The sequence below is a fragment of the Pteronotus mesoamericanus genome, unplaced genomic scaffold, assembly GCF_021234165.1.
Source record: "Pteronotus mesoamericanus isolate MK-2021 breed Mesoamerican mustached bat unplaced genomic scaffold, CSHL_Meso_final scaffold_705, whole genome shotgun sequence".
Classification (NCBI taxonomy): domain Eukaryota; kingdom Metazoa; phylum Chordata; class Mammalia; order Chiroptera; family Mormoopidae; genus Pteronotus; species Pteronotus mesoamericanus.
In genome coordinates this window covers 5447958-5475242 of record NW_026555326.1, presented here as the reverse complement: position 1 = coordinate 5475242, position 27285 = coordinate 5447958, and the positions used below count along the sequence as shown (strand labels likewise).

Below are 27285 nucleotides of genomic sequence, written 5' to 3'. Positions count from 1 at the left end.
GTAAAATGACAACAAAGTCGTAACTATCAACTGAACCTAAAAACAAAAACAAAAACAAACTAAGCAAACAACTAGAACAGAACAGAATAACAGAAATAGAGATCACATGGAGGGTTATCAGGAGGGAAGGGGGAGTGGGAGGAAGGGGAAAAAGGTACAGGGAGTAAGAAGCATAAATGGTAGGTACAAAAATAGACAGGGGGAGGTTAAGAAGAGTACAGGAAATGGAGAAGCCAAAGAACTTAACATGTACAACCCATGGACATGAACTAAAGGAGGGGGCGGGGGGATGCTGGTGGGAGAGTGGGGTGCAGGGCAGAGGGGAATAAAGGGGAGAAAAAAATGGGACAGCATTTACAGAAAAAAAACTGTAACAGCATAATCAATAAAATATAAAAGAAAAAAAGATAAAAGAGATGGGGGGTGTGGGAGAATGGGTAAGAGTTGAGGGGATGTAAGGAGCACAGACAGGTAGTTACAGAGTAGCCATGGGGCTGCAGACTACAATGTAAGAGAGGGAGCAGCCACAGGACTTAAACACACTGCCCAGGACATGAGCAATGGTGGGGGGGTGGCCTGAGGGTGGGGGCGCTGGGTGAAGGGGGGCAAAGGGGGAAACGTCAGGACAACTGAAATGCAGTAGTCAATAAAATGTAATTAAAAAATAAACGTAAAATAGATTTTCACTATTAAAATAGTAAAAAGTAAAATTTAAAAATTTTAATTTTATTTAAAATTTATAAATAGTGAATAACTTTTCAAGCCCATCAGTTCTTTTAATTCCTTTTTATATCAGTAATCATTTTATAGTCTCCCTTCTTCACCACCTATCCCAACTCATGTTTTAAATATTTTAACGCAGATATACATCACATAGTTAAAGGCCAGGTTTTAGTGACAACCACTGGGAAAACTGAACTCTTTCCTCGCCCACATTAGCATAGGTGATAATACAATACGAAGGGGCCGCCTCAATAGATGTAAGGGGGGGAAATGAGTAATCCATTCGGAAAGTCATTTTGTTAAAAATATTTATTTAAAAAAATACAATTGTCCATATCTAGTTGCACATATATCTATTAACATATCTATATAACTTTGGACTTTAGTAAATTTTCTACAGTGCTTTCTTAAAGCCAGATAGCCATTATACAAAGCAAATTCCTGTCAGTTCTTACATAAAATATTTTTAATGTATCATTTTCCTAATAAGATACATATCACCATTACAGAATTTAACAAAATTTCTGCATAAAATCTGAAGCAATAGGAAAAAAATGATCACCTGATCAGTTATTCAGAGCAACCATTACCATGTCGGAAGGAACACGTTTTGTCTTTGCACAGCAGCGCACTACAGAGCCCTCAAGGCGCTGGCGCACCCACTCCCTTACGCACCTAAGCTTGGTGTAAAGTTCCTTGTTGCAAATAAACAGAACTCAGAACTCTAGTGACAGTTGTCCCAATCAACTCTGAAACAACGTCCCTTTGTTTCCCAGCAGGTTAGTTCAGTCAGACTGCCTGGCTGGAAGAGATGGCAGTTTCTCTCAGTTACAACTTTCAATATTATTCAATTTTAAATTGAAATTTAAAAATTTCAATTTATTAACAATTTTAACAAATGTTAGCAGTTATCATTTCAATTTTTTTTAAGAAAAAAGAAAAGAAGAAAAAAAGTGATTTTAAAACTTTCAAAGTCTCCCTAATGTAAGTTACACTGAAATTGAGACAAGTTACTAATGACGCTTGAACAGTTCTTCTTTCCTGTGGGTAGGTGTGCACTTGCATTTTATATATAAGTATTCTATTTATACAAAAATGGTGGATCCTGGATATTATGAAAGATTTCAATAAAATACACAAGAGGGGAAACCAAAAAATGAAGTAACTGTCTTCTCAGTTGAGTCGATCTAAGTGTAAGGGAAGCACCCTGATGAATTCCTGTTGCCACCTGTTCTGACGCTAAGACACCAACATTAAAACTGCATCTCTTCTGTGCTCACACCACAGCAGGCTTTTCTTCTGAATTATAGATTGGGTGGATAAAAATAAAAAGTTTATTATTTAACATCATTTAATTTTCAAGTGATGTCCACACTTGAAGATCCAGTTGGGCTCATAAAAAATTGTTCTTCAAAATACAGAGTTACATGTTTTTTATTTTTAGCCAACTTGATTATTTGGTGAATAAAGGGCGTAATTTAAAAAAACTAATTTATTAAAAAATTTTCAAACCAAAGCTAGCCAGTAGCAAAATGACTGGACTGAGTTTCACATAAAATCTCCCCTACCCAGAAAGATAAATTAAACTGCTAGAAGGCAAAAGTGAAGAAACAGGTATGCCTATAATTAGAGAAGGCTGAATGGCCAAACTGAATAAACAGGCCTAAGTAATCAAAAATTAATTGTATTGATTTCTGTCTTTACATATATGCATCTTAATTTCACTGACACTGAGCAGGGAAGTTTATCAAATATGCTACTTTATCATATGCGCAATGAATGGTATGTACATACAAGGCCACTGGTACCACTGCCCTCAAAAACAAAAAGTATGAAATGTCTTAAAAGGAACTGTGTTCCCTAGATAACAGAAAACAATTAAACAGAAAAATGATTAAACTTAAAATTGGATAGTTTACAAAGTTAAGTATAATACATCAATTGCAAATCATTAAGACATACATTTCTACAAAGCAGAATATTAAAGCTTGTTAATTATTTTAAAACCTCTTAGCCAAAACAGCATACCTTACAGAGTCTAGAAGAAAGGCTCATTAGCTAATCCATTTACCCCTTCTCCAAACAGTCTGAAGTCCCAGAAAACATAAATGAGAAATAAACCTTACTTCCCTGACCCACAATACCCATAATTTGAAATTAAACTAACAAAAAAATCATTAAGTGCTTCCAGTTATTAAAAATAAAACAGTGCTAATAATGGCGCCCCAAAAAGTGCCAAGTCATCGAACACCGACAGATGGCATCCCACCCTGAACTCGAGGCGCCCTTGAATGATTCCATTGCTAGGAGTCCGGCCCAGCCACAGGGCACCCCCACCCCCCGCCCACGTCCAGAAGATTCCAGGCCTGTCCTAGCTTCGCTCAGCATCCCTAGAAGGGACGAGAACGAGGACAGGCCCTTATGAGGTGGAAAACAAGGCAGAGTGGAGAGTATTCAGCCCAAGATACTCTGAGGTTTCTGCTAATACTTCTTATGTACAGTTAAAAAGGATAAATTAGGCTACAATGCCAGAATTCCTCCACTATCACATTAATCCATGGTCAAATCGGTATTTCAGAAATACTACTTCTTACATAAACCTCTCCTCTAAGACACTCAGAACCCAAAGTAATAAGGGTTCTACACAAAAGCAAAAGTAAAAGTAGAAATTTTAAGAAAGGACATCCTCAATAATACATGAACTTAGAGTGGAAGTTGCCTTTGTTTAGCATAGGTGACATATAGCGCCGTAGTTCTAAAACGCTGGCAAGCAATTAAGTCTTTAAGCCATATGATTTTATGCATTTTAAAAAACTGAAATGTGCAAGGCATTAATTTTTAAAAAGTGGCAATTGCAAAGTGCGCCAATTTTTTTAAGTTTTAGTATAAAATAGCCTAGGAGCCATCCTAGAGGATGAATATGTTCCCTCTGAAAAACAGGTTTACTTTACACACACACACACACACACTCTCTCTCTCTCTCTCTCTCTCTCTCAGGCAATATATCAGTATATATAAACACACATGTACTCAGCTAATAAATCAACATACTTGGAAAGAAATGCTCGTTTCCTTATTATTTAAAAATAAAATTTTAAACCTCATAAAACTTCCTGATGTATATGATACTCAAAAGACTAGAGTTCAAGAGATTTACTATGTTTGATTGTATCCCTTACGAACTTTCTGGTTCAAGGTTTCATTTTAAATGATGTTAACGACAGTCTGAACTCCTGGTTTCTGTGCGTTCCCTCCTGACTCGCACCCCTCTGGGCTGCCGCCTTTCGCAATGGCCAGGTGTGCATGGCAGCACCCTAGAAATTGCTCTTTTCTGGCAGGCTATCAATCTATCACTTTTTTTTTTCCTTCTTCAGAAAAGGAGCTTGAAGAAACTGGCAGCTTCGAATGGAACATTTATACTACATCAGCAACCCCTTTCAGCCCTGCTCTGTTCACAGGTCAAAACATGACTTTTAAACTAACAGGTTCCACCAAGTGTGAGAAATGAAATCAAACCGCCTTCTTTTCTTGCTTAATACACTACCACCCACAAGATTTCTAGATTCTACGATTAAAACACTGACTTCAGTAAGCAGAATTCTGATGACCTAAGAGGAATAACAGAGCGCCTGGTTTCAGGCTATGCCAGCAGCATTAAAAACAGTAACAAAACATTTACTTGCTGACCCAAAACCAAGAAGGTAATAAACAAAATACTTTCCACAGAACCCATTCTCTGGTCAGAGTACCTGCTGAAGAAATACAACTATGGTTTACCTCTACTTCATTACTATGGATTAAACAATTAACTTCTCAATTCCTTCTCAGAAATAATATATTCTGTCACACCCTCAGATAACAGACTGTATACATCATGAGTTTTTTTCACTTTCCTGTTGGTTTGGTAATTCTTCAGAGCTCCAGGTTTCTGCACAGAGACCTGTGTTTGTCTCTGTACTTGTTTACATACCTAAGTGGCACCTCAACACAATTCTAGGTTTCTGGCATAGATAAAAAAATAAATGAAGTGATACATAGAACAGACCCATCAAGAAAAGTATTTCTTCAGATGCTGAAATATTACAAAAAACAAAACAAAACAAAACTTACTAATGCAGCAATAAAATGGAGGTTATTATGTATTTTAACATAAAGCAATTTGAAATAATTCTGGATTTGTTGGTAAAATGTAACACTAGTGCGACTGAAAGAAGTTTGTAAGCAGGCTAGTAAAATAAAAGTACATCACAGAGTCATACCTAATGTGAAGAGACAACAGGCTGCCCAAAATAACACGCATGAAGCTCTGGAAAACATTTGGTAATGGGCTGCTTGGTAACTTAGGAAAAAGAATTAACATGACATTTCAGAAAACTGATGACAAGCTCTCCTGAAAAATTCTAAAGCTAGAGATTTTACATGAAAATCAGACCAAATATGTAAAGGATTTCTCCATACATCACAACAAAAGCATCCCTGTCTTTTTCCCAAGATTAGACTGAGAAGCAATATTCCGAGTCAATGGTCTTTAGAGTGCATGTTGCCAGACAAGCTCCTGGGTGCAGGTAGAAAGAGCAGAACTTCGACTCAACATTTACTTGTTAAGCCATCCTATTTCTGTTTTTGTGAATGTCTTAAAACGCACATACTACTTTAGTAGAGCAGTATACAACTTAACATATATACATATGAATTTACAATAAGGAACTTGTGTTCAAAAACTCTTACTGATCAAGGTGTGTATGCAAAAAGGCTAGAGACTGCCTTTCTGAAGTGTCAACGAGTGTCTCGAATGTGCTTAAATTCACAGGAAACACACACAAAACTGACGTTTAGAACTTTAGAATCATTAACACAAGTTCGGAGATCAGGATGAAACAATGTCATTAGACTGGACACCATGCAAGGCCAAGTGTGAACAGTGTGAAAGTAATGCTCTCAGGAGCCTGCTGTTCCAGCTCCAGAATCCAAGCCTCTGATTTCTTTTCCCTTCTCAGCCTCAGTGACTCATAGAATGGAGAAAACTAGAAACTGCGCCAGGTAATCAGATTCAACAACACTCAGTCCTGCCTTTTTGATCTTTAAAATAGTATGTAAGTCTTCAAGGAATTCTTTCAGTTTAAAAAGAAAAAAATCCAGTACCCTTTTATTATATAGGCTCATGGGGATCAAAACTTGAAGACAAAAAATTCACATCAATTTTCTAAGCATAAAAAGTAGAAAAGTTAAACCTGTATTTTAACTCTAAGAAGCTTAAGATCGACATTTTGAGGGTTTCTGGATTCTTCCATTAATTATAAGTTTTTAAAAATCAATGCTATTTCCATCTGTGTTTGAAAACACAAAATATTCCATGAGGAATCTAACATCACAAAAGCACTGTAACAAACCATTAAAAAAAAAAAAAAAAAAGATTACTGAAGTCAGACTTGTGATTTTAATTTTGTAATTTTAAAAATCAGCACATGAACAAAAAAATGCTTTAGAAATTATGCAACAACCCACCCCAGGGTGGGATAAATGCAGTGGCTGCTGGCTGGGCATGCGCTGTACACATCCCTTCTCAGCACCAAGGTGGCAGCTTCAGCCACAAGGGGAGTAATTCACATCACAGAAATCAGCAAATGCTATGATGCAAGCGCTCCATTTCCCGTTAGAGGGCCTGGTAGTTAGGCGTTTTCCAGCGTACAACTGAGTAGGTATGGACCAGAGCAGACCGAAAGCTAAAATAACCACAGCAGATGCCTCAACAACTCATTCAACCTGCTCCCCATCTTACCTCAGGCTACTTTTGTCCACCACATTCATCCTGGCAAGGCGACTAGTGATGGATACCAGCTACAGCTACCAAATGTGTCTCCCCAGTGAATACTGACGTTAAGTGGCATGTCACCTCTGGATTCTAAGAACTCTGGGGATGTTCAAAAATGCAAAGCTGATACTGTTCCAGGAAGGAGGTAGTTCACAAACAGAACGGTCTGCCTCATACACTTCAGCTACGGTTGTAAACTTCCATTTAAAAAAAAGGCACACACACATGTACACACACAAAAGCTTCCCCAGGTTAACAGTGCAGAGAGAAAGCAGATCATCGCCGGCCTCCTATGGCCCTACCTCTCAGAGGCTTCCAGGACTGATGTACAGACAGAGGACGCACTGAAACTCGTTCCAGGAAGTTGCTTTGACTCAGTTTTAATGGTGTCCTCACTTCCCAGGCACAGACAGTTAATTATTAAAGATATCATCTGGGAAAACAAACCAATGGCTTTTCTCCTTTAATACCAAAAGATAAAAATATTTTTTGTGCTTTCAAAATGTTAAATATCTAGTGAAGTCAATCCATCAATATTTACTTAATTTAATGTACAAAATGTTAATCAACCTAGTATTGATAAAACTATTCCAAAGTGCTGCTGAGAGGTCTAATTTCAAACAGGCATGCATAAATAACTCAATATGGGAAAAAGTCCAGGCAGTCTGTCCCTCACCAGTACTACCTTTCAACGCTACTATTGCACTTCTCAGGAACAGACCTTTCAGCTGCGAAACACACATGAAGCAGTAACAGGCCTCCAACACTACAGATTCAAAGGCAGCTTCCTGAATAGCGTCCCTCCGCTATTACTGAACTAGCACAGGAGTCACACACTGGACCTTCTCCACACTGTGTATAAACGCATTCAAACTATTACACATCTGGAAGATGCTCATTTGTATCGGTGTCATTTGAGCCCTCAAGTCTCTACTCCCTCATTCATTTAGTTCATGCGCTTGAACTACAGGAACTATTTCTAGGGTTGTAAGACTAGTTTAATGGACAGTGGTGGCGGGGGGCAGTGGCTGTATGTAATGTCTAATCCTGGACTTCAAAGTCAGGACTTTCAAAAGATTCCACTGAGACGCTGGTATCCATTCATTTTGGAGGGGCGGGGATCAACAAAGCTGTCCGCACCTGGCATTGACTACCATGAGGTAACATTTTATGAATTTGGTAATACAGAGACAAAGGCCTACATTTTTCCCTACTAACATGAACAATGTAATCCCTATGCATGAGGCTTTCCAAATGAACTCTGTTCCTAATTTTAAAAGAAAATTTCAAAGAAATAAGCAGATCTTTACCTTACTATGGATTTGGAGGCCTCTCTCCACTTTTCATCTTCCTAATTACATCTTTAAAACTATCATGACCTCTCACGACCTTAAATTGAAAAGAAGATAACTATACAGTAGAAAATGAGATAAAATGAAAAGAAAAGAGGAAGGGGTCCTTCATGCTGGGTATTTTCCAACTGGGAAAAGTCCTATATGTTGTTTTGAGTTATTCAATTCAACCTTTTAGTTTGTGATGCCTCAAAATTTCAAAACCTGGGTATGTTCTCCTAAAAGCCGTCATTTGCCATGCTGTATTCCGTGGGTGTGTAGCCAAACACCCAAAGAGCAGCCAAGGTTTCTGTGCTAGATACGAGGCCCCACATTCTCACTGGCTGTTCCAACACTGTCTGAAACCCCAGGTTTAAAAACCTCCCCGTGTGGAGACAGGCTGCCTCCATGCCCTCTTGCCAGGTTCAGACGAGGCCGCTCGTGTGGCTGCGGGACCCACCCTGAAAAAATGTGAATACGATGCCTCTCTGTGGAGTTGCTTTATGTATGTTAGAGTACACAGCAAAATAGAATCACCGCAATAGTACCACTCCAATCTTCCTTTATGTGAACAGAAGTTATTCTTTTCCCCCTATTTCTTATGCATAGCTCACTTTTAGTCATTCAACGGAGCACACTTAGTCTTAGAGATATGGCCAATTTCATTTAACTAATATTTCTTTAAATAATATACTCAAACTATAATTTTTTTTTTCTGGCCAAACGATCCCAATAAGGCAGAAGGAGTAACTTTGTTCTTAACTGTTCTTGCAAAGCATAACTAGCTGCTAAACCTCACCAAAACGTCTTTATTACAAAGCCCAAAATATTCTTTAGAAAAAGAAAAGAGGGAAAGAAAGGGAGGTGGAGTTTGGACTCCAATTAAGGCATTTTTAAACACAATCCAACTTGAGTCTTATTGGAAGGGAATCCTAAAAAGGCATTTCAACGGGAATGGCAAAAATCACTCTAGTCTATCATCAGCACTGTAGAACTATCGATTGCTCACTCCAAATGCAATCATGCTGAGTGTCTGTTTCTTTAGTCCTTGGTTCTCGCATTCTGCAAGTGCATAGGTTATGTTTTCTGAGGATCTGGGGAAAATGGGCCAGGCGTGGAAGGTCCATCCAGGCCTGGCAGAGTGAATGGCCCATGGCTGTTCAGAACAGAAGGAAACTGAGAAAGAAAAATAAAATACATTAGCATTCTTTCACTCAACACCAATGTTCATTTCCTGTCCCTTCTATGTTTCCTCAGGCAGAAGAGGACAGCTGCCAGCAGTGGCTCATAGGACAAAGGCAGTAACTGTTTATCATGAAAGAATACAATGTCATAAAAAAAGCTTTAAAGAAAAGAATGGTAAATATTCATACTCTCCAGCCTCCCTTGACGGAATGGAAAGCACAAATCTGTACCTTCTACCATACCCTAAGGTACACAGGACTACATTTAACTTCAAATGAAAGGTTTTAGAAAGTTCAGTAAATAACAACAGGCACCACCAAGTACATTCAATTATAAAGCAAATCAAAGACCATTAAAAAGAGGTCCAGAGAGATATTCCCACCTATTAACTCTATTCGTAACTGGTGTAAATAGTTACGGGTGTTCGTCCCAGAAAAGGGTCCCCCATCACACGTTCTAAGACACTTCCACAGGGGCCTCTCGCTGAAGCGGGCTGTGCGCCACGCCTCGGCTCCAGGCCTCAGGCTGCACTGTGACTCAGGCATCCGTGGGTGAACGGCAAAGAAAGATGAAATACGAAAAATTCTCAACACTTTCTAGTCAATAATTCAGGACTTTTCGACAAAAAATGCAGAAGCGGAATGATTTTTAGTTTTCTTCTATTTCTTTAGCATTTCATTTCCAAAAGAAAAAAATGAAAAAGTTTAATTACCGAAATGTAAGAAAATCTTCCAAGGTGTCACTCCTGAATAAGTGAATGAATCACTCATAAGAAAGCCTGCAAGTTATAAAATCTAGGTGTTTGGGGGCAAAACAATAGTTAAAATCTGTAAGACTTTCCTAAGATCTTGGTTAAGATAATACAATGTTCATTTTTTAAATATATATTTAAAAGGTTGATAAATATAAATTCTGAGGGGGAAACAAAAGTATTTGATACACTATTCTCAAGAGTTTTCTCTATTTTTTTTTTTAAATCCTCAGTCAAAAGGGGAAACCTATGGGTAGAAATTCCACCCCCAAACACACATGTATATATGTGTTTGCATGAATATATACGCATATATACAACTTTTTCCTAATAAAAGAGTATTTCTACAGTTTAAAATGACAAAAAAAAAAATTGGGTGGGCTCAAAATCTACTACAGTATTGGACAATTCTTGGTCGAACTCAAATGTTTGTAATGGTCAACAATGAAAAGGAAACTCTACTGTAAATATTTATCTGAGCTGTTGACTGGCTAGGAAATTAAACACTTAGAAATTCAAAAACAAAGCTAAAGGGTATCTACTACACAGAGGCTGTATGACGCTGAAACTGAAGAGTGCGGCACCGCCCTTTTGCGTCTTTCTGCGTTCACCACGCCCCCCTACAAAAGGCAGGCCGTTCTCTCCTTTACCTGGAAAAGCGTGTTAGCACCTTGCAGTCGGGCTGGACTGAGGGGGGCAACGGGGCTGAGGGTGCTCCAGAAGTGGATGCTGGAGAGCAAGGGGCTCGGAGTCAGTAAGATGGGCGTCTGCAACACACAAAGCAAAAACATTCCCTAAGTGACACATCGGGGTCGTGTTTTTTACCTTTGCAATAATACAAAAATAGCCCTGAACCCAAGTACTGTCCTACTCTCCACTCTAAACCTCTCCAAGTCTGAAACTGTATCATGAGGAAAAACTCAGAAGTTATTTTTACAACTTAAGACAAAGGTCAAAATATTTTCTAACCTCTCTTTTGTAGGTTCTTTCCCAAATAGAAAAACCAGTCTGAATTCAGGTACGGAAAAATAATGGGTCCTCAGTCTCAAATATGTTTTTTCCTTAATAATGAGATCTGTGCATAATCCACCTATTTAAATGTTATATTTAAGCAAGTTAAGAAATATCTAAGGTAACTGTAGAAACCTGCTACTCAGTATCAATCATTTCTTTCTCTTAAGATTCTCAGGATCAATTGTTTTCTAACTTGAGATTATCATTGTTTATTTTTTTTTAGTAAGATAGGAACCAGTTTTATAAGAGGAAAAAAAAAGACAGAGAGAAACCTTATTTTCTTTAGAAGTCAAATTATGTATTTACTTGTAAAACAAGGAATTTTTAACACAATGCTCCAAACCTTCTATTTTGGCGATCCTAATTGGATTGAGGAATTGGGTTACTTTCATGGGGTCATACACAAACTTTTCTGAGACAAACCTGAACACTTGAACACTTAAGGTTATAAATCTGGATTTGTTTTAAAAAGTGAGTAAATGCAAACAACGGTGACGCTAAAAGAAAGAGCTACCTGTGAAAAAAGTGCTGGCGTGAGAGAAGCTGTGGGGAGAGATGGGCTCAGTACCCCCAGGGGGCTCGGGTCGCTGCCCGTGATCACGAGGATGGGGGCCAGCTCTAGCCCCTTGGGCTTCTTGGATCTCGATGAATTATTTGTTTTGTCCTTTTCTGGCAACACTGAGTCCTGGTCTTTAGGCTCCAGTGACAAGTTCTCTGGCAGTTCCATTGGCTGAGAAGCCACGGACTCGATGTCTGTGTCAATGTCTGGGTTGGAACTCGGTGGTGGCGAAGGCGTCCTAGGAGGCTCCTGAAAGGAAGGGGACCCAGACGACACAGGTGTGGCGGTAAAAGCGGGAGCTATGCTGGAGGCAGAGGCTGGTGCTTCCAAGGAAGGCAGTTTGGGGGAAGCCAAAGTCTCCAACGCTTGGATAGTTTCTTCCGAAGATGGAGAAACACTTGAGTTGGTGGAAATGGTGGCCGCAACAGGTTCAACTAGTGCCTTTTTGGAAGGTGTTGTTATAAACTTAATGACAGACGGCGTTGACTCCTGAGATTTTTTCTCTGCCAATTTCTCAGCTGGATTCTCAATCTTTATAGATTTGAGAAGCTTCCTCTTGGAGGAGTTCAAAGAGTTGAGAGTAAATGAAGAATATAAGCCAGAGTGTATGTAGTCATTGCGGCTAGAGGTCTTGGCACCAGGCGGAGGTGGTTTCTCTTTCCCGCCATTCTCCACATCTCTGGAACTGCTGCTGACTTCACTGAAGCTTAAGGCTTCGCAGTCTCCTTCAATCCTGCCCACCTTCATTGGATCCATGTTCAAAATCTCTGGGTAAGAGACAAACTTGTACACAAACTTCTGACCATTCACTTTTTTAATGATATTCTGTAAATAAATAAAATAAGCATTCTTATCATCTTACCTCCCATAATAGATCATGCAAAAGCAGACCTAATGATATTCTTTATTTGATGAGTTTACTTAAAAGCTTCAAAATTATCTAAAATCATCTAAATTATCTAGCTATATTTAACACAGTTCCTACTATTGTGGAACCTAAGAACATTTAAATATCTTATTAACAACTGAATTAACTCGTTAATAATTAGCTGAAAGATTTTAATTGCTTAACACTCTCAACCTGTATCTGTATTAAGTCAAAAATCACTGACATGAAATCTAAAATAATCCAAAGGTACAGCCATATGCATACTGAGTAAGCCAAAAAACAAACACACACACACACACAAAACCAAAGAAAAAGGAATTTAAAACTTTACTTCTGCTAAGAAGTAATTTTCCTTCAAAAATTCACCCTGGCTGGTGTGGCTTAGTGGACTGAGTACCAAAAGGTTGCTACTTCGATTCCTAGTCAGGGCACATGCCTGGGTTGCAGGCCAGGTCCCCAGTTGGGGGTGTGCAAGAGATAATCACACATTGATGTTTCTCTCTCTTTCTCTCTAAAAATAAATACATAAAACAATATTTTAAAAAAATTTCAGTTGTTGCCTTGGCCTAGTGGCCCAGCTGATTGGAGCATCATCCTGTACATCAAAAGGTTACAGGTTCGATCCCTGGTTGGGACGTGCATGAGAGGCCCAATTGATCTCTCTCTCTCTCCCCCACCCCTTTCCTTTCTCTCTCAAGTCAGTGAATATATCCTCAGGTGAGGATTAAAAAAATTTTTTTTTAATAATAAAAAAATCCACTTGTTGCTTACCTCATGTCTCCATGCAGCAAAGCTGATAAAAATCAACCACTTAAAGCTGAAAGAAATTAAGATCTCAGCTTCTCATTCCAATTCTACCCATTTGAGTCATTTATTTTACCTCAGTGCTCAAAGTATATTCAAAATAATACATTTAAAATTTTTAACTAAGAAATCAATTCTCTGTATTAACAGGAATGCTGTAAGATATTAATTTGTATATTCTGGATTAAACTAAAAATTAAGAAAAGCTAATACATAATATATGACAATTTTTGAAGTAAATCATGATATACACAAGAATATTCATCCTCAAGAACCTCTAATTTCCTTTCTCCCATTCTAACCCTATACTTATTTTTTCTTTAAAGACAACTACAATTTGGAATAATGTGTGTAACGGGAGGGGGGGTACTGAATAAGTTTGCAGAAATACAACTGGAACATTTCCATCTTTCATCCTAATTCCAAACTGCTTAAGTTATAAATTGGATTAAAATAAACCAGGACAGTGATCATTTTGCAATGTAAACAAATATCGAATCCTTATGTTTTATACCTGAAACTAATATAATGTTTTATTTCAGTTATATCTCAATTAAAAAGTAAATAAACCAGGATATTAGTACCTATAACCTCAACAGAAGAGAAGGAACACTTCTTGTTCCGAGGAGGCTGTGTTATTACCTTCACATAATAGTATCTGAGGGCTCGGCTGAGTTTGTCGTAATTCATATTAGGCTTGTTCTTTCGTATTCCCCAGAGCCGGGCCACCTCTTCTGCTTGCAGAAGTTTGAACTCCCCATTGTCGGAGGTCCAGCAGATCACGTGCTTGTTCTGAGGCTCCTGTAGGAGCTGAAGGAGGAACTGCCACAGGGTGATGGCACTGTCCATAGCAATGAGCTGAAGAGGCACACAGACAAGAGAGACAACAATTTTAACAGCTGACACTTCCACAGCACTCTGCCAGGCACTATTTGAAATGCTCTCAATGTATTACTTCTTTTCATCTCCACAACAGATACTGCTACAGCCTCATTTTATATACTACAAAACAAACCTGAGTCATATAAGAATTACATAATTTGTCTAAAGTCACACAAGTAAATGGTGGAGCGGAGACTTCAACCCAGGCAATGGAACCCAGAGTCCAAACTCTCAAGCATGCCGCACTGCTTAAGGAAAGTCTTCCTGGGAGATAAAGCTAGTTCCATAAATCATAGGGGCAGCCCGATGATTGCCAATCACTGGAGTATCACTGTTACTAAATTTATCTTACAAACTCTTTGTCCTGTTCATTTCAGCATCCGTCCTGCGCAACCCCATTGATTTATTTGCCAGTATGTGTCTGTGTGTGTATTTCAGTGTGGTCCTGGGGTTACAGAGAATAATCTACTTTTGCTTCACCGGTATTTCTCCTTCAAATAGTTCCCATTATCATAAATACAATTTACATAAAAATGAGCAGCCCTAGAAATTCGGCAAAATGTCCCTGATTTAATTTACAAGTTCTGTCACCATTCTATCCACAGGGATTCCATCTGCATTGACCCACCTTTTATTTGATTAGCAATCTTTATTTAATTATCAAGACATCATTGATAATTAAAAATCCTTCAATATCCCAAGTTTTAGGATGTCCCTTTTTAGGCCAGAGTTTCTCAACTACTGGTATTTTGGGTCAGATAATTCTTTGTTCCTGGAGGCTGTCCTATGCACTAACAACATCATTGTCCTCTACTCACTAGATGCCAGTAGCACCCCCTGTGACAATCTGTGACAATCAAAAATGTCTACAGATGCCCTCGCCACTGTGGCTCAGTTGCTTGGGTGTTGTCCCGCAAGGTGAAAGGTCACCAGTTCTTTTCCCAGTCAGAGCACAGGCCTGGGTTGTGGGTTCAGTCCCAGCTGGGGTCCCAGTTGGGGTTCATACAAGAGGCAACTGGTTGATGTTTCTCAAATCAATGTTTCTCTCCCTCTCTTTCTTCCCCTCTCTCTAAAAATAAGTAAATAAAGTCTTTTTAAAAAATTGTCTCCCGGGGAACAAAAATCATCCCAGGTGATAACCACTGGTTTGGGCAATGGAGCAAAAAGGAAATGTTCACACAAAGTTATTTTCCTCATAAAACTTCAAAACATCTTGTTTAACAGGAAGAACTTTAGAACAGAAATTCTAGTCAAATACATATAAGCAATCCTAAGAAGGCTGTAACAAAACTATACTCACACAAAAGCAAAAACTTCCTTTTTTTTTAAATCTAGAACTCAGATCTCAGTGGATCAGGATAGGACTTGAAAACAATTAAATCAATCCATTAAAATTCAAAGACAGGTGAAATAAACTACATCAAAATTTAGAACTTCTGTGCTGCAAACAATACCATGAAGTGAGAAGACAATTTGCAGAATGGGAAAAAAATATTTTCAAATCACAGGGACTTGTATCAAAAAATCATAAAGAACTCTTACAAATAAAAAGAAAAACAGAAAATAGGCAAAAAATTTGAAAAGACATTTCTTGAAAGATAAACAAATTGCCAATAAGCGCAGGAAAAGGTGCTCAACATCATTAGTTATTAGGGACATGAAAATGAAAACCATCTCAGATACCACTTCACACCCACTCAGATGGCTGAAATTAAAAAGACAAACAACAGCAAGTGTTAGCTAGGATGTGGGGAAGGTGAAACCCTCATACATCACAGGTGGGAATGTAAAATGGTATAACCACTTGGAAAACACTTTACAGTTTCTCAAAGGGCTAAATATAGAGTTAACATATGGCCTGAAAATTCTACTTCTAGCTCCATACCCCCCAAAAATGAAAAATATATGTCTACACAGACATTTGTACAGAAATCTTCACAGCAGCATTGTACATAATATCCAAAAAGCAGAAACCCAAATGTCCATCAACTGAAAACCGGACAAGCAAAATGTACGATACAGTACAACTGTACAGGAGAGTATTATCCAGCCAGAAAAAGGAATGAAATCCTGATACATTCTACAACATGGATGAACCCTGAAAACACTATGCTAAGTGAAAGAAACCATACGCAAAAGGACAAATTTTGTATGATTCCATTTATATAAAATGTCCTGAACAGGCAAATCTTTTAGGCATAGAAAGTAGATCAGTGGTTGCTGAGGGACAGAGAATGGGTGAGAAGAAGAGCAGGGAGTGACTACTAAGGGGTGATTTAAATATGCTAAACTTAAGAGTGTAGTGGTGGTAATACAACTCTGTGAATACACTAAACCCGTTTCATTTTACATTTTAAGGAGGCGGATTTACGGTATGTGAATTACATCTCAATAAAGATGTTAAAAACAAATTAACAGTATAAATATTATAAAAGTTAGGCCTCAGAAGCTCGATTCTAAGAAAGTATAACTCAGAGAGGATGGCATCCTTAGAAGTCACCTATGTATGCTTCCAAGAAGGGCAGAGACAAGGAATTGTAACTTCTCTCAGACATTCAAAATGGCCTCCAATAATACTCAGAGTTATCACTTTGAAGCTCGTTATACAGAGCTACAGTCGTGCAAAAGTAGAAATGGGAAAATACAATAAAGAACAGAAAGGGGGAGATGCCTCCCACAGTTACAGAGCTCGTGGAGAAGCTGAGGCCGGGAATCCAATTCTCTCTCCTAACAGGTCACACACCCTGCTCGTTAGGGAAACCATTCCCCTTGACGGACAGAAGTGCTCAGCCAGCGGCCAGCCTGTTGTAAAGGAGGATTACACATCAGCTAGCAAGTGATAACAACCTACAACTAACGTGTGCTACTTTTATGCTAAATAACCACGCCCGCTAGAAATCATAGTTTCCCAAGGCCTCACTTAATCTAGGTGAAAACAGTGGTTTACACTATTACATCCACCGAGCTGGGGGGCACGGGATCGGGGCTCCCTGTCGCTTTTCTGAGTTTACCGAAGAGGCCTTTCTTCTTCTGATGCCTGTTCATTGCAAGTTACTTTTTAACTACACGTGTTTCCTATTTAAACAATTACTTGTTAGTCTAAACCTGTTAAAACTACTCCCTACTAGATTTTAGCTTAACCAAAGAATGCAGTCTCCGCAATTTCAGATATCACCTTCATATCAAAGCTGCTTACAGGAGTAGGAGTACGAATCGATGGTGGTGATGATGACGGGAGGGGGAGGGGGAGATGAGAAGAGAGAACAGGAAAGAAGAAAGTAAAGACTACTACAAATTTGGTGCCTATACTTCCATTTGTTTTTGGAAAAGTTCCCAAAACCAAAACTAGAGCCTTATTACCTATCACTGTAGATAATGCTTGAGCCCTACAGGTTTATAACAGCTAAGCTATACATGCAAAAAGACAGAAATAATATCAACAACTCCCCTGTGAGCATACAAGTTTCATCCTGAGCAAAGGTGAGGTTCCCAAAAGTATGGGTGTTTCCAAGGTGCCCAGCTGGTTACTAGAAGAGCACGTGTATTGAGCTGTTTGCTATTTTAAGGCAGAACCTAACTTGTGGAAAATGTTGACGCTTCCTTAGTGCTTTACAGAGTATCTGGGATAGAAAATTGTTGAGAGTAAAAGAAAAAGGGCATTGTGGTTTTGGACTGAAGACCTCAGAAGAGAATTTTTTTTGCAAAAAACTAAGGAAGACATACAATGGACATCTTAAGAGGGTACTTTAAAGTAATATTTTATTCAGTCAATTCTGATATCAGGTTATTCTTTGACTGAAAATTTGGGGGACATCTGGGTATAAGGTTAAGTTGAACCTCTCCATTTAAAAAAAAATATTTATTTATTTTTAGAGAGAGGAGAAGGCAGGGAGAAAAAGAGGGAGAGAAACATCAGTGTGCGGTTGCCTCTCGAACGCCCCCTACCAGGGACCTAGCCCACAACCTAGGCATGCGCACTGACTGGGAATGGAACCGGCGACCCTTTGGTTCGCAGGCTGGCACTCAGTCCTCTGAGCCACACCAGCCAGGGCATCTCCATTTTAGTTCCTAAAAGTGTGTTATTAATATGAAATTCAATGATTTCCTCAGCCATAAAAGAGATATATAATATTCAAGACAGTTATTTTACAAAGGTGAAATAGTCAAAAATATACTTTTTTTTCTACCTATTAGTCAAAAGAAGAAACCCTTCATTTTCCTTCTCATGAAAGTCTCAAGTTTCCTACAATTACAGTTTTAAAAGAGTGGGTTTGTTTGTTTAATTTTTTTTTTTTTTTTTTTTAGTAGAAGCATAGTAAGGGAGGGAAATAGCTGATCCAAATGAAGGACTGACTTTTCAGGGGTTAAATGGTGAAAACTTAATTGATTCTAACTTAACATTTCAAAGATGGTAGACGAACCCCTGTGCTAAAGTGAAAGAGGGAGCATCTTGAAATAACTTGTTAGGGAAAGGAAGTCTCTATTAAATGAAAACTTTTCCACCCTAAACATGTTTGTAATACACAGTTTAGTTGCTGTGGTTACCCATAGGCCAACTGTTTTTCAGAAGCAGTAACTAAGACCCCCCCAAAATAAATGTCTCCAAATTCAGCATGTTGCTTAAGTGAAACAAACCAAGTTATAAAATGTACCAACACTAGTCTTGAATTAAAATTGTCATTGTCAAAAAGTAACCAGGTGTCTAACTGTACAGGAGCCTATGCTGAGATTATTAAAAGTGTACTGCTACTTTACAATTTAACTGGAAGACAATATTTCCCTAAAAATGTAATGAATTCCACTTATGCAATTTTAATGTTTAAATAAAATCAAAGAGGAGAAGGTGCGGGTAGGGATTGAATCATATTACTTTTTAACAAACACACCACTGACCGTCCTAAATATTGAAGGACCAAGATTTGCACGCAGTTAGTTGGGTGGTGGGTGGAAGAACACACACAAGGGGGAGGATCTGACCCACGAACCTAAGAGATGGGCGAACCATTCTAATGAATAAAACTCGAGTCTTTATTTAAATGCCCTAAACTTCAAATAGCAATAGGCTGAGAAATCGCCAAAATGTGCGATCTTTTGACTACTTCCCTCAACAATACCCCTTATTTTCTACCAAGGCCAGTAAATACTCCACCCCCAAAGAAGATTCAAACTCATCTTCCTAAGAATGGAGAAGCTACCGGCCCAGCTACACGTGAAGCGGAAAGTCAAGGGGGAGGAGATTTGCTAGCGAAAAGTAGGAAAAGAAATGAAACTTGACACCGGATGAATAGAGTTTGAGGACAGGAAGAAACACGGGTGACCGTGTGCCGCAGAGATCAAAGTTCGGAGAAAGCGCCGCAGCCTCACGGGCCTTGGTAAGCACTAAATTACTGTACTTTCATTTTCCAACTTCCTGTCACTACAAAGAGTCAAAATCGCAGCCCTCTTCCTTCCCCTCCCCCAGCAAAAACAAACAAAAATACCGCCACCATTCGCCCGAGGGACCTGCTGGACCAAATGAGGGGGAAAAAGGAGAGGGGCGGGCGCTCCCTGGTCCACCTGCGCGGGCGGGCTGCGGCCGCCGGACGAGGCGGAACCCGGCGGGATAGCGCCGGGGGGCGGGTCCCTGGGGAGCGCACCCGCAAGTCCCCCCGCCCAGCACCCGCCACGCGCCTGCTTCCTGTAGGGCCGCGAACCCCCCACTCCCGCTCCCCGTTTTGTTGGGGGGCGGGGAGCGGCGGCTGCAAGACCCCGACGGGGCGCGCCGCTCACCGAGGCCGCGCGCGGGGCTCCCTCCGGGTCTCCGCCGCGAACACGATGCTGCTGTCCACCCGCCACCTCCTCACGCCGGGACCTGGGGGACGGCGCGGCAGCCACGGCGACAACCGCGGCGGAGCCGGAGAAGGCGGCGGCGGCCAAACCCAGCCTGCTGGGTGCCCGCAGCCACCCGCATCTCCCGCCGCCACCGCCGCCTCCTCCGCTGCGGCTCCTCGCGCCCCGCCCTGCCGCCCCCGCACGCGTTAGTCTGGCCGCTACTCGCGGGCGCGCGCTCAAGCGTTCCTGGCCGCGGCCGGTCTGCCAATCGCCCCGCGGTCGCCGCCCTACTCGAACCCCCCTGATGTCTCGGGGCCCCTCCCGGACGCCGTAGCCGTCGCGTCACTTCTGGGGGCGGGAAAGGAGGAGCCGCTGCCGTTGGGGAACTGAGAGTCGTGGCTTACCCCCAACTCCGGAACGCGGGGCAGGGGTTACGGGCGTGGGCGCGGCAAGGGCGCGCACTGGCCCTCGCTTGCCGCTATTTTCCCTGCTACTAATCTGTTACTGTATGTAGGGCGCGCGACACGAACCTTCAACACCTGCGCTGCCACCGATGCCGGGATCTGGGGCGGCCTGCCCTCGTTGATCTCCCCATTCCTGGGGAAGAGTCGGCGCGTGTCCAGGGTCCTCCCAAAGGACCAGGTCTCTGGCTTCTGAGCTAAGTGTGAGGGCTTCTCCCTTTTCTGTGCTGCCCGCACAGCCTTCTTCCCTGCAGCGTGGACGGATAAGTGGAGGCCCCCCGCAGCTTTCTCATCGAAGTGCCAGATCCCGGGACCCTGCAAACACTTGATAAATATTAAATCAGCACTGTGGCTTTCTACCCTAGGGACTGACAAGTGGAAACACTCGTGTTGTGGGGGGAGCTCGTTCTGGCGTTGGAGTCGGACCTGGAATCCAGTCGCGGCTCTATCTATCCCTCCCTAACTCTTAGCGACTTCCTTAATCTCCCCAAACAGTTCATCTATAAAATGGAGAGAACTCAATTTCTTAGAGTTGTTGTAATGATGACAGGAGATAAAGTGCAGAGTTTCTAGCCCATAGGTTGTCATTAAATATAATTCTTAAGGAACCAGGTCACACTTCGTTCAAGAGGCTCATTGAATAATTTAGCAACAGAAGGGATGGATGCACGGTCATCAATTCGCTGAACTGCTGAGCAAAGCCTCCAAGAAACACATTGTGTGTTCTATTTAACAGGAAACCAAAGACAGGCTAGTGTCTTGAGTTACTTCTTGTGCCTACGCATTTACTAGCTGTCTGACCTGCAGCGAGTTGCTTAACCTTTCTGAACCTCAGTCCCTCAGGTGGAAAGAAGATAATAAATGAGCGTTCTTGGGAAGATTAAATGAGATAATGGCCATAAGAAGCTTAGGGCATTACCTGGTACATAGACACCTAGTAAATGGTGACGTCATTCCTCTCCCACCCCCAAAATTGAATTCAAGGTAAAATTAATTGAATTCACTGAGTGAAACGTGATCCCATCATTACTTACAGACTTTTGGAAGAGAATCATCACTTCCTTTGATTTCCAATCTTTTCCACCATAATAAAGAGTATAATACACAGCTTTCCTGTAAAAGCAATGCTACCAAAAGACATTAGTTTTTCTTTTAAAGATTTTATTTATTTTTAAGAGAGGAAGTGAGGAAGAAAGAGGAGAGAAGCATCTATCAGTTGCCTCTCACATGCGCTCCAGGAAATCGAACCAGCAACCTTTGGCTTTGCAGGATGACGCCTAACCAACTGAGCCACACCAGTGAGGGTGACGTTAGCTTTTCTGAAATAATTTTACCAAGGGATGTAAGAAATATGTGTTTTTAGCCCTGGCTAGGTGGCTCAGTTGGTTGGAGCATTCTCCTATGCACCAAAAAAGTCGCCAGTGGGATGGTTCAATTCCAGTTAGGGCACGTGCCTGGGTTGCTTGATGTTTCTCTCTCCCTTCCTCTCTCTCTAGAATCAATTTAAAAAGAAAGAACTATGTGTTTTTAAAGGAACATGAAATATATGAAATGCCCTAGCATCTGTGGCATCTAATACGAATTTTTCCTTGCAACAGCTTCCATTTTAGAAACCAAGAGGGAAAATAAGAATTATTCAAGTAGACTGATTAAGATGCACCCATTGGAAACATTTGTTTATAGAAGGCTTTGTTCTACAGCCCCATACCAAGAACAGTTCATGGTTGTGGAGCTCTTCTTCTTGGGCTCTACCCAAACGAGTAGTGAACATCTGATTCAGCCTCAGGGTCCGTAGCTGTTTCGCAACCCCTTTAGACAGAGCTGACAGTATTGTCAATTGCAATGTATTTTTGGAAAAGATCCTGCTTGGGGAGTTCTTAAATTAGTCATAGCAAGTCCATCTGCTTTTAAATTGACTTTTTTTTTTTTTCTTAACAGTGCATGTTGACAGCAAAGAAATGAAAAGTAGAGTTCAGATTAGTGAACGGGGGGAAAAAAAGTTTATTCATGTGCGTGGTTGTCCCACTCAGGATTCTATAAATACAGAAGCTCTCTCCATTGTTCCTCACACAACAGATGGTTCTGTTTTTGCAAACTCCATGGTGGTTATGTTGGTCAGCCAACAAGATTGTGCTTTTTTATTATCTTATTTGGTCATTTTCCCTCCAGATGGATGGATTCCTAATCTTAGCCTTAGCTACTGAGGACTACCTCAAATCAAATTTGCTTTGAGCTCTTGTTAAAGGACACTATAATTATTGTGTATGTGGGGATTGAATCTTAGATAGAGGAAAAGTTATCTTTGAAAATAAAATGCAGGCCCTGGCCTGCTAGCTCATTTGGTTAGAGCATCGCCCTGATACGCCAGGGTTGCGGGCTTGATCTCAGGTCAGGGCACATATAAGAATCAACAAATGATTGCATAAATAAGTGGAACAGCCAAATCAGTGTCTCCCCTGCCCCTTCCTCTCTCTTTCTAAAATCAATAAATTAAAAAATAAAATAAAAATCTTTAAAATTGAATTTGGCAGCATTTGCTTACCCCACTACCTATTGCGGCCCTAAAATTCACCAAAGACAACCAACAAAGGGATGCTGAGAAATATTTTCACCAAAGCTATTATTCCAGGTAAAGAAGTTTCATGCCCAATAATAAGACATAGTCAGAAGGTATTCAAGGCCCAGAGAAAAACCCATGAGAAGGTCCTTGAACAAGGTACTTATGGCCCCTAGATTATAAGGAAAGCTCATGGCAACATCTTTCAGCCCTACCTGTCATCTTCACAATACATTGTTTTCCCAGAGAGGACATGACAAGACATGAGTTACTGCAGTTACATGCCTGAGGCATAGTAACTACCTAATACATTTAATCTAATGACCTGTCATAACCTCAGGAATAACTTCGTATAATTTTAATCTTTGGAATCTATATAACCAGTCTAGTTCTTTCATCCTCCATTAATATTTTTAATCTAAAATTATTTTATTGATCTTTCATGAATATACTTTTTCTGGGCTTATGAAATTGATAATGGAATACGTACAAGAAGATAGGAGGGAACTGATCATTTTATTCCTAACTCCCCTTTGGGAAAGATGTAAACTGACAAAAGCTTCCGAAACCCACCTCATGTGTAACTATGTGAAACTGTCTAGTTTGACCAACTCCTTACAGAATACATATTGCTCTGAATTTTAGGCCAGAAGCTTTGTTCCCTCCCTTGCATATATTATGAGAACCAGCTGGAAGTTTAATTCAAGAACCACCAATGTATAATACTATTGTGTTTACTATATACTATGCTGTACATACTATGCTGTTTCCTATAGAATAAACTCCAAAAGATTCTGTTCCTTTTGTCTAGGAATTTTCCACCTCAGACCAGTGAACTTCAGAGACCATCCTTACTATCCACGACTTCCATCAATTTTTGAGTTCTCCCATGTTGTCTCTTTTGATCCGATTGGCATAGACAAAGAATTCAGCTAAGGACCCAGAGATGATGGGAGGGCGAAGCCAGGCTGGCAAATGAAGGGAGAAATGCAGCTCTGAACAGCGAGTGAAATCACCACCTCCCCCTGCATAAGGAGTGTTTCCTGAAAGAGGTGGAGTTGGAGAGACTTGGTGCTAATTCAAAAATGTGTGATGCCAGCTTTTTTCTCCTTTACTTTATTTATCCAGCTGCACCACAAAATTAGCTTTGCTCTGCTTGAGAACTTAGCTTGAGCACTGTATAGACGATTCAGAAGTCGAACACGGCCACCGGCCCCACCCCCACCCCCCCAGAGTCTCAGGGAAGGAAATTTGAATTGTGTCCCACCTGTCTAGTGGGAAAAGTGTTAGGTCTGTAGGGCTTTTTCCTCCCTCTTTCTCTCAGCTTCTCCCTGCTTCTCAAAAAAATGCAGCTGAGTATGTCTAGTAATCAGATCCCGATAAGAAAGCCCGAAAGTGGAGGAGGACTAGAGGTTCCCCTGTGATGGGGCAGAAGCCACGGCCAAGGCTGCTTGGAGCACAGAGTCCCAGTGCGGTTTGGTTGGAATTGTACCCTCTCCACTGTGTACCTTTTATCTGCCTTTGCTTCCTCCTCGCCCCGCATCCCAGCCCTATCAGCCTTGTTTTTTCCCTATGTCGACTTTTCCTTTCCCTTTTTACCTCTCTGCCTTAACCCTGCCAGTGGCCCTGTGAAAATTTGTTAGCTGTGGTAAGTGTTCCTGGGCCTGAGAGCATTTCACATCACAAAATATTTTTATGCATCTATCATATGCTGAGGGCTACTTTAGATACTTGAGATACAAAGATGACTAAGACCAGCCTCTTCTCTTTAGAAGTTTCTAGTAGATGAGTGGGTAAAAGCCACTCTGGTACAGGAAGGGGTGTTAGTTAAATGAGGCTGAAAACTAGGTGCTGGCAGCAGGGTTGGAAGGAACATCGTGTTCTCACCAGAGAAGATCAGCTGCACTCCAGGGTATCTAGGATTCGGGGTAAATTGGAGAGGCGGTGTTTGTAGGACCACGGTTTGCCTTCTCCCCTGCTCTGCCCCTCCTGGCTCCTTCCTACTTGAGGTCTCAGCTCAGCTGTGACTTGCTCTAGGGAGTCCTGCCCAATCCTACACTGGGAGTGTGACCTCCAGGACTAGCCCTGTTTGTGGCTCTCACCACACTGACTCGAAGTTTCTTATTTGTCTCTCCAACCCTTTGGACTGGGTCCTCTGGAGGCCTTGTTGACCTTTGCAGCCCAGTGTAGCCCCTCCCCCAGGCACCACTCAGGAAGTGTTGGTGGAATGACTAGACAGGTGAAGGGCATGGCAGAGCGCAACTGGAAGGCACAGGCAGGCCTGACCTGGAGAAGGGGGTGCTTGTCCAGGTTGTACCCCTCCCAAGGAGACTTCCCTCTGCAACCGTTAGTCCATCTTTGCCTCTCTTTCCTTGCCTTCAGTATCAAACGTCAAAAAATAATGGCTGGTATTTACCCCATATGCTTCCTAACTCCGCACGCTCTCTTCAGTGTGCTCTCAGGGGAGGCTGTCCCCCCGCATTGCCCCCGCTAGCGAAGGCCACAGCCACCCTAATTGCCAGGTCCAACCTCCCTTTTCAGGCCTTATCCGTCTTGCTCTCATCCTCAAGACCAGTTCAGACATCATCTCCTTAAGCAAACATCCCCTGACCTCCAAAGCAAGCTTAGATAGTCCTTTCTGGCACCTTCTCTGAAACACAGTCCTCTCTTGGGGTCCATGATTCTCCTCCTAGATTCCTGGCCGGTTTTTGTCTTGTTGGGGCTTCTTTTCCACCAGCTCTGAGGGAAGGGCTGTATCTCCGGGCTACTGGCCTTCTCCATACCATGAGGGGCCTAGTTCTCTCCAAGGCTTCATTCAACCCCAAATGCTAATGACCCCTAACCTTTATCTCTGACCCCTACTTCTCCCCTGAGCGTTGGAGTCATGTTTCCAATTTCCTACAGGATTTCTGCACCTGGATGTGTTCACCACCCCTCCATCTCAGAATGAGCCTCTTGGACTCACTCCCTATGCCTGCCGTTCCTACCCAAACCCTCCTTCTAACTTTCACTTGAGAGCATTACCCAGACATCTCGGTCATCCCTGGCGATTTCTTCTTCCTCGCCCTCCACAGGCGATCGAGCACCATGGTCTGCTGTATCTAATCTCTGTGGTATCTTACACCTGTCCCCTCCTTACACCTGTCCCTGGGGCATTGACCACCTCTTACTAGGACTATCGCAGTGGCCTCCTAGCTTCTCTCCCAGTACCCAGGCTTCCGCCTCACCCTCCACATCACCACAGGGAGGCTTTTTCCTGAGACACACTTTTGACTATATCACTCATCTGTGTTAGAGTGTCCAGAGGATTGATTTCTCTGCTGCTTCCAGAATAAAGTCCAAACTCCAGCCTGACAGGCCTGTAAAGGGCAAGGTTTAAAGGTTGTATCGCCCTTCAGTGTTCCCTGTTTTGATTAGTAACTTTTCACAGTCCAGCCCCTTTTCAGCCTAATCTCCGACCTCACACATGGTAGCCCCTCAGAGACATCAAGTGCCCCCAGGCCGCCAGCCTTTTCTTTACGTAGCTCCCCGTAGCCCAGACTGTCTCCCCTGTCCCATGGAGGTTCTTGAAAGCATTGGCACTGTGCTAACAGAGAGGGCCACAAGACACGTTAGGGTGATAGACTGACAAGTAAACAATTGTAACACTGAGGAAAATGCTGGGTCCTTCTGCCCTGCACCCACCCTGGAGAGAACATGAAAGGCCACATCGTGACCATTGTTGTAATGATGAGGCAGTGTCTGGGCAGAGAGAGTGCCTTGGAGTGGTCAGATGTTCCCTGATGTCTCAGTCCATGCAGGCTGCCAGAACACAATACCACAGAAGTAGCTTATAAACAACAGAAGTTTACCTCTCACAGTTCCGAGGGCTGGGAAGCCTGAGGTCAGGGCACTAGCTCGGTCACGTTCTGGTGAAAGCCTGCTTCCTGGCTCATGGCGGAGCCTCTTCCTGTGTCCTCATGAGGTTGTAGGGTCTAGGGGGCTCTGTGGGGTCTCTTATAGGAGCACTAATCTCATTCGTGAAGGCTTCACCCTCATGACCTATGCACCTCCCACCTCCTACTACCAGCTCTAAGGGAGTGCCAGGATTTCAGCAGACAAATTTGGGGTGGGGGGATACCAACATTCAGCTCACAGCATGTGATAACTAGACATGCTGGCTACACAGCAGGGCTCCAGGCCAGAGAGCCCCCCACCGAACGACGTGAGGCCAATGGCTCCCCATACCTTCCTCATCTAGTCTCCTCTTTCTGTTTCTTACCGTCTCCCTGATGCAGATACATTCTCCTCAGCTGTCTTAAAACAGGCTCCTCGGTTCTAGCCAAACTCTGCCACATCATCCTACCAAAACAAAAGTGTATCTAACAGAAAAAGAAGAAAAGCACATACCAATTTTTAGCCTGCATAGCATCCTCTTTTGCATTTTAGCCATTTGTGTCCTTGGCATGGGAACCTTAATTTCTCTTGCCAAATAGCGTATGTGTACACAACAGACCAACATGTTTG

General features: G+C 41.7%; 1 protein-coding gene across 1 annotated transcript; it reads right to left on the bottom strand.

The window, feature by feature from the left end:
• Nucleotides 1-1068: 1068 nt before the first annotated feature.
• On the bottom strand, nt 1069-20000 carry ELK4 (ETS transcription factor ELK4). The gene is made up of 5 exons (XM_054563295.1): nt 19720-20000; nt 13711-13926; nt 11331-12200; nt 10453-10569; nt 1069-9042 (listed from the first exon to the last, which is right to left on the bottom strand). The coding sequence occupies exons 2-5, from the start codon at nt 13915-13917 to the stop codon at nt 8944-8946; spliced, it is 1293 nt and encodes a 430-aa protein (XP_054419270.1). The 5' UTR covers nt 13918-13926; nt 19720-20000; the 3' UTR covers nt 1069-8943.
• Nucleotides 20001-27285: the final 7285 nt, after the last annotated feature.

Bases quoted from the DNA above. Each gene is read 5' to 3' on its own strand.
- ELK4 (XM_054563295.1), bottom strand. From the start codon at position 13,917: ATGGACAGTGCCATCACCCTGTGGCAGTTCCTCCTTCAGCTCCTACAG. The intron at 12,201-13,710 runs GTAATAACACAG...ATTTATTTACAG, and splicing joins TCAGATACTATTATGTGAAG to AATATCATTAAAAAAGTGAA. The intron at 10,570-11,330 runs GTAGCTCTTTCT...TGTGTGTTGCAG, and splicing joins CGCCAGCACTTTTTTCACAG to ACGCCCATCTTACTGACTCC.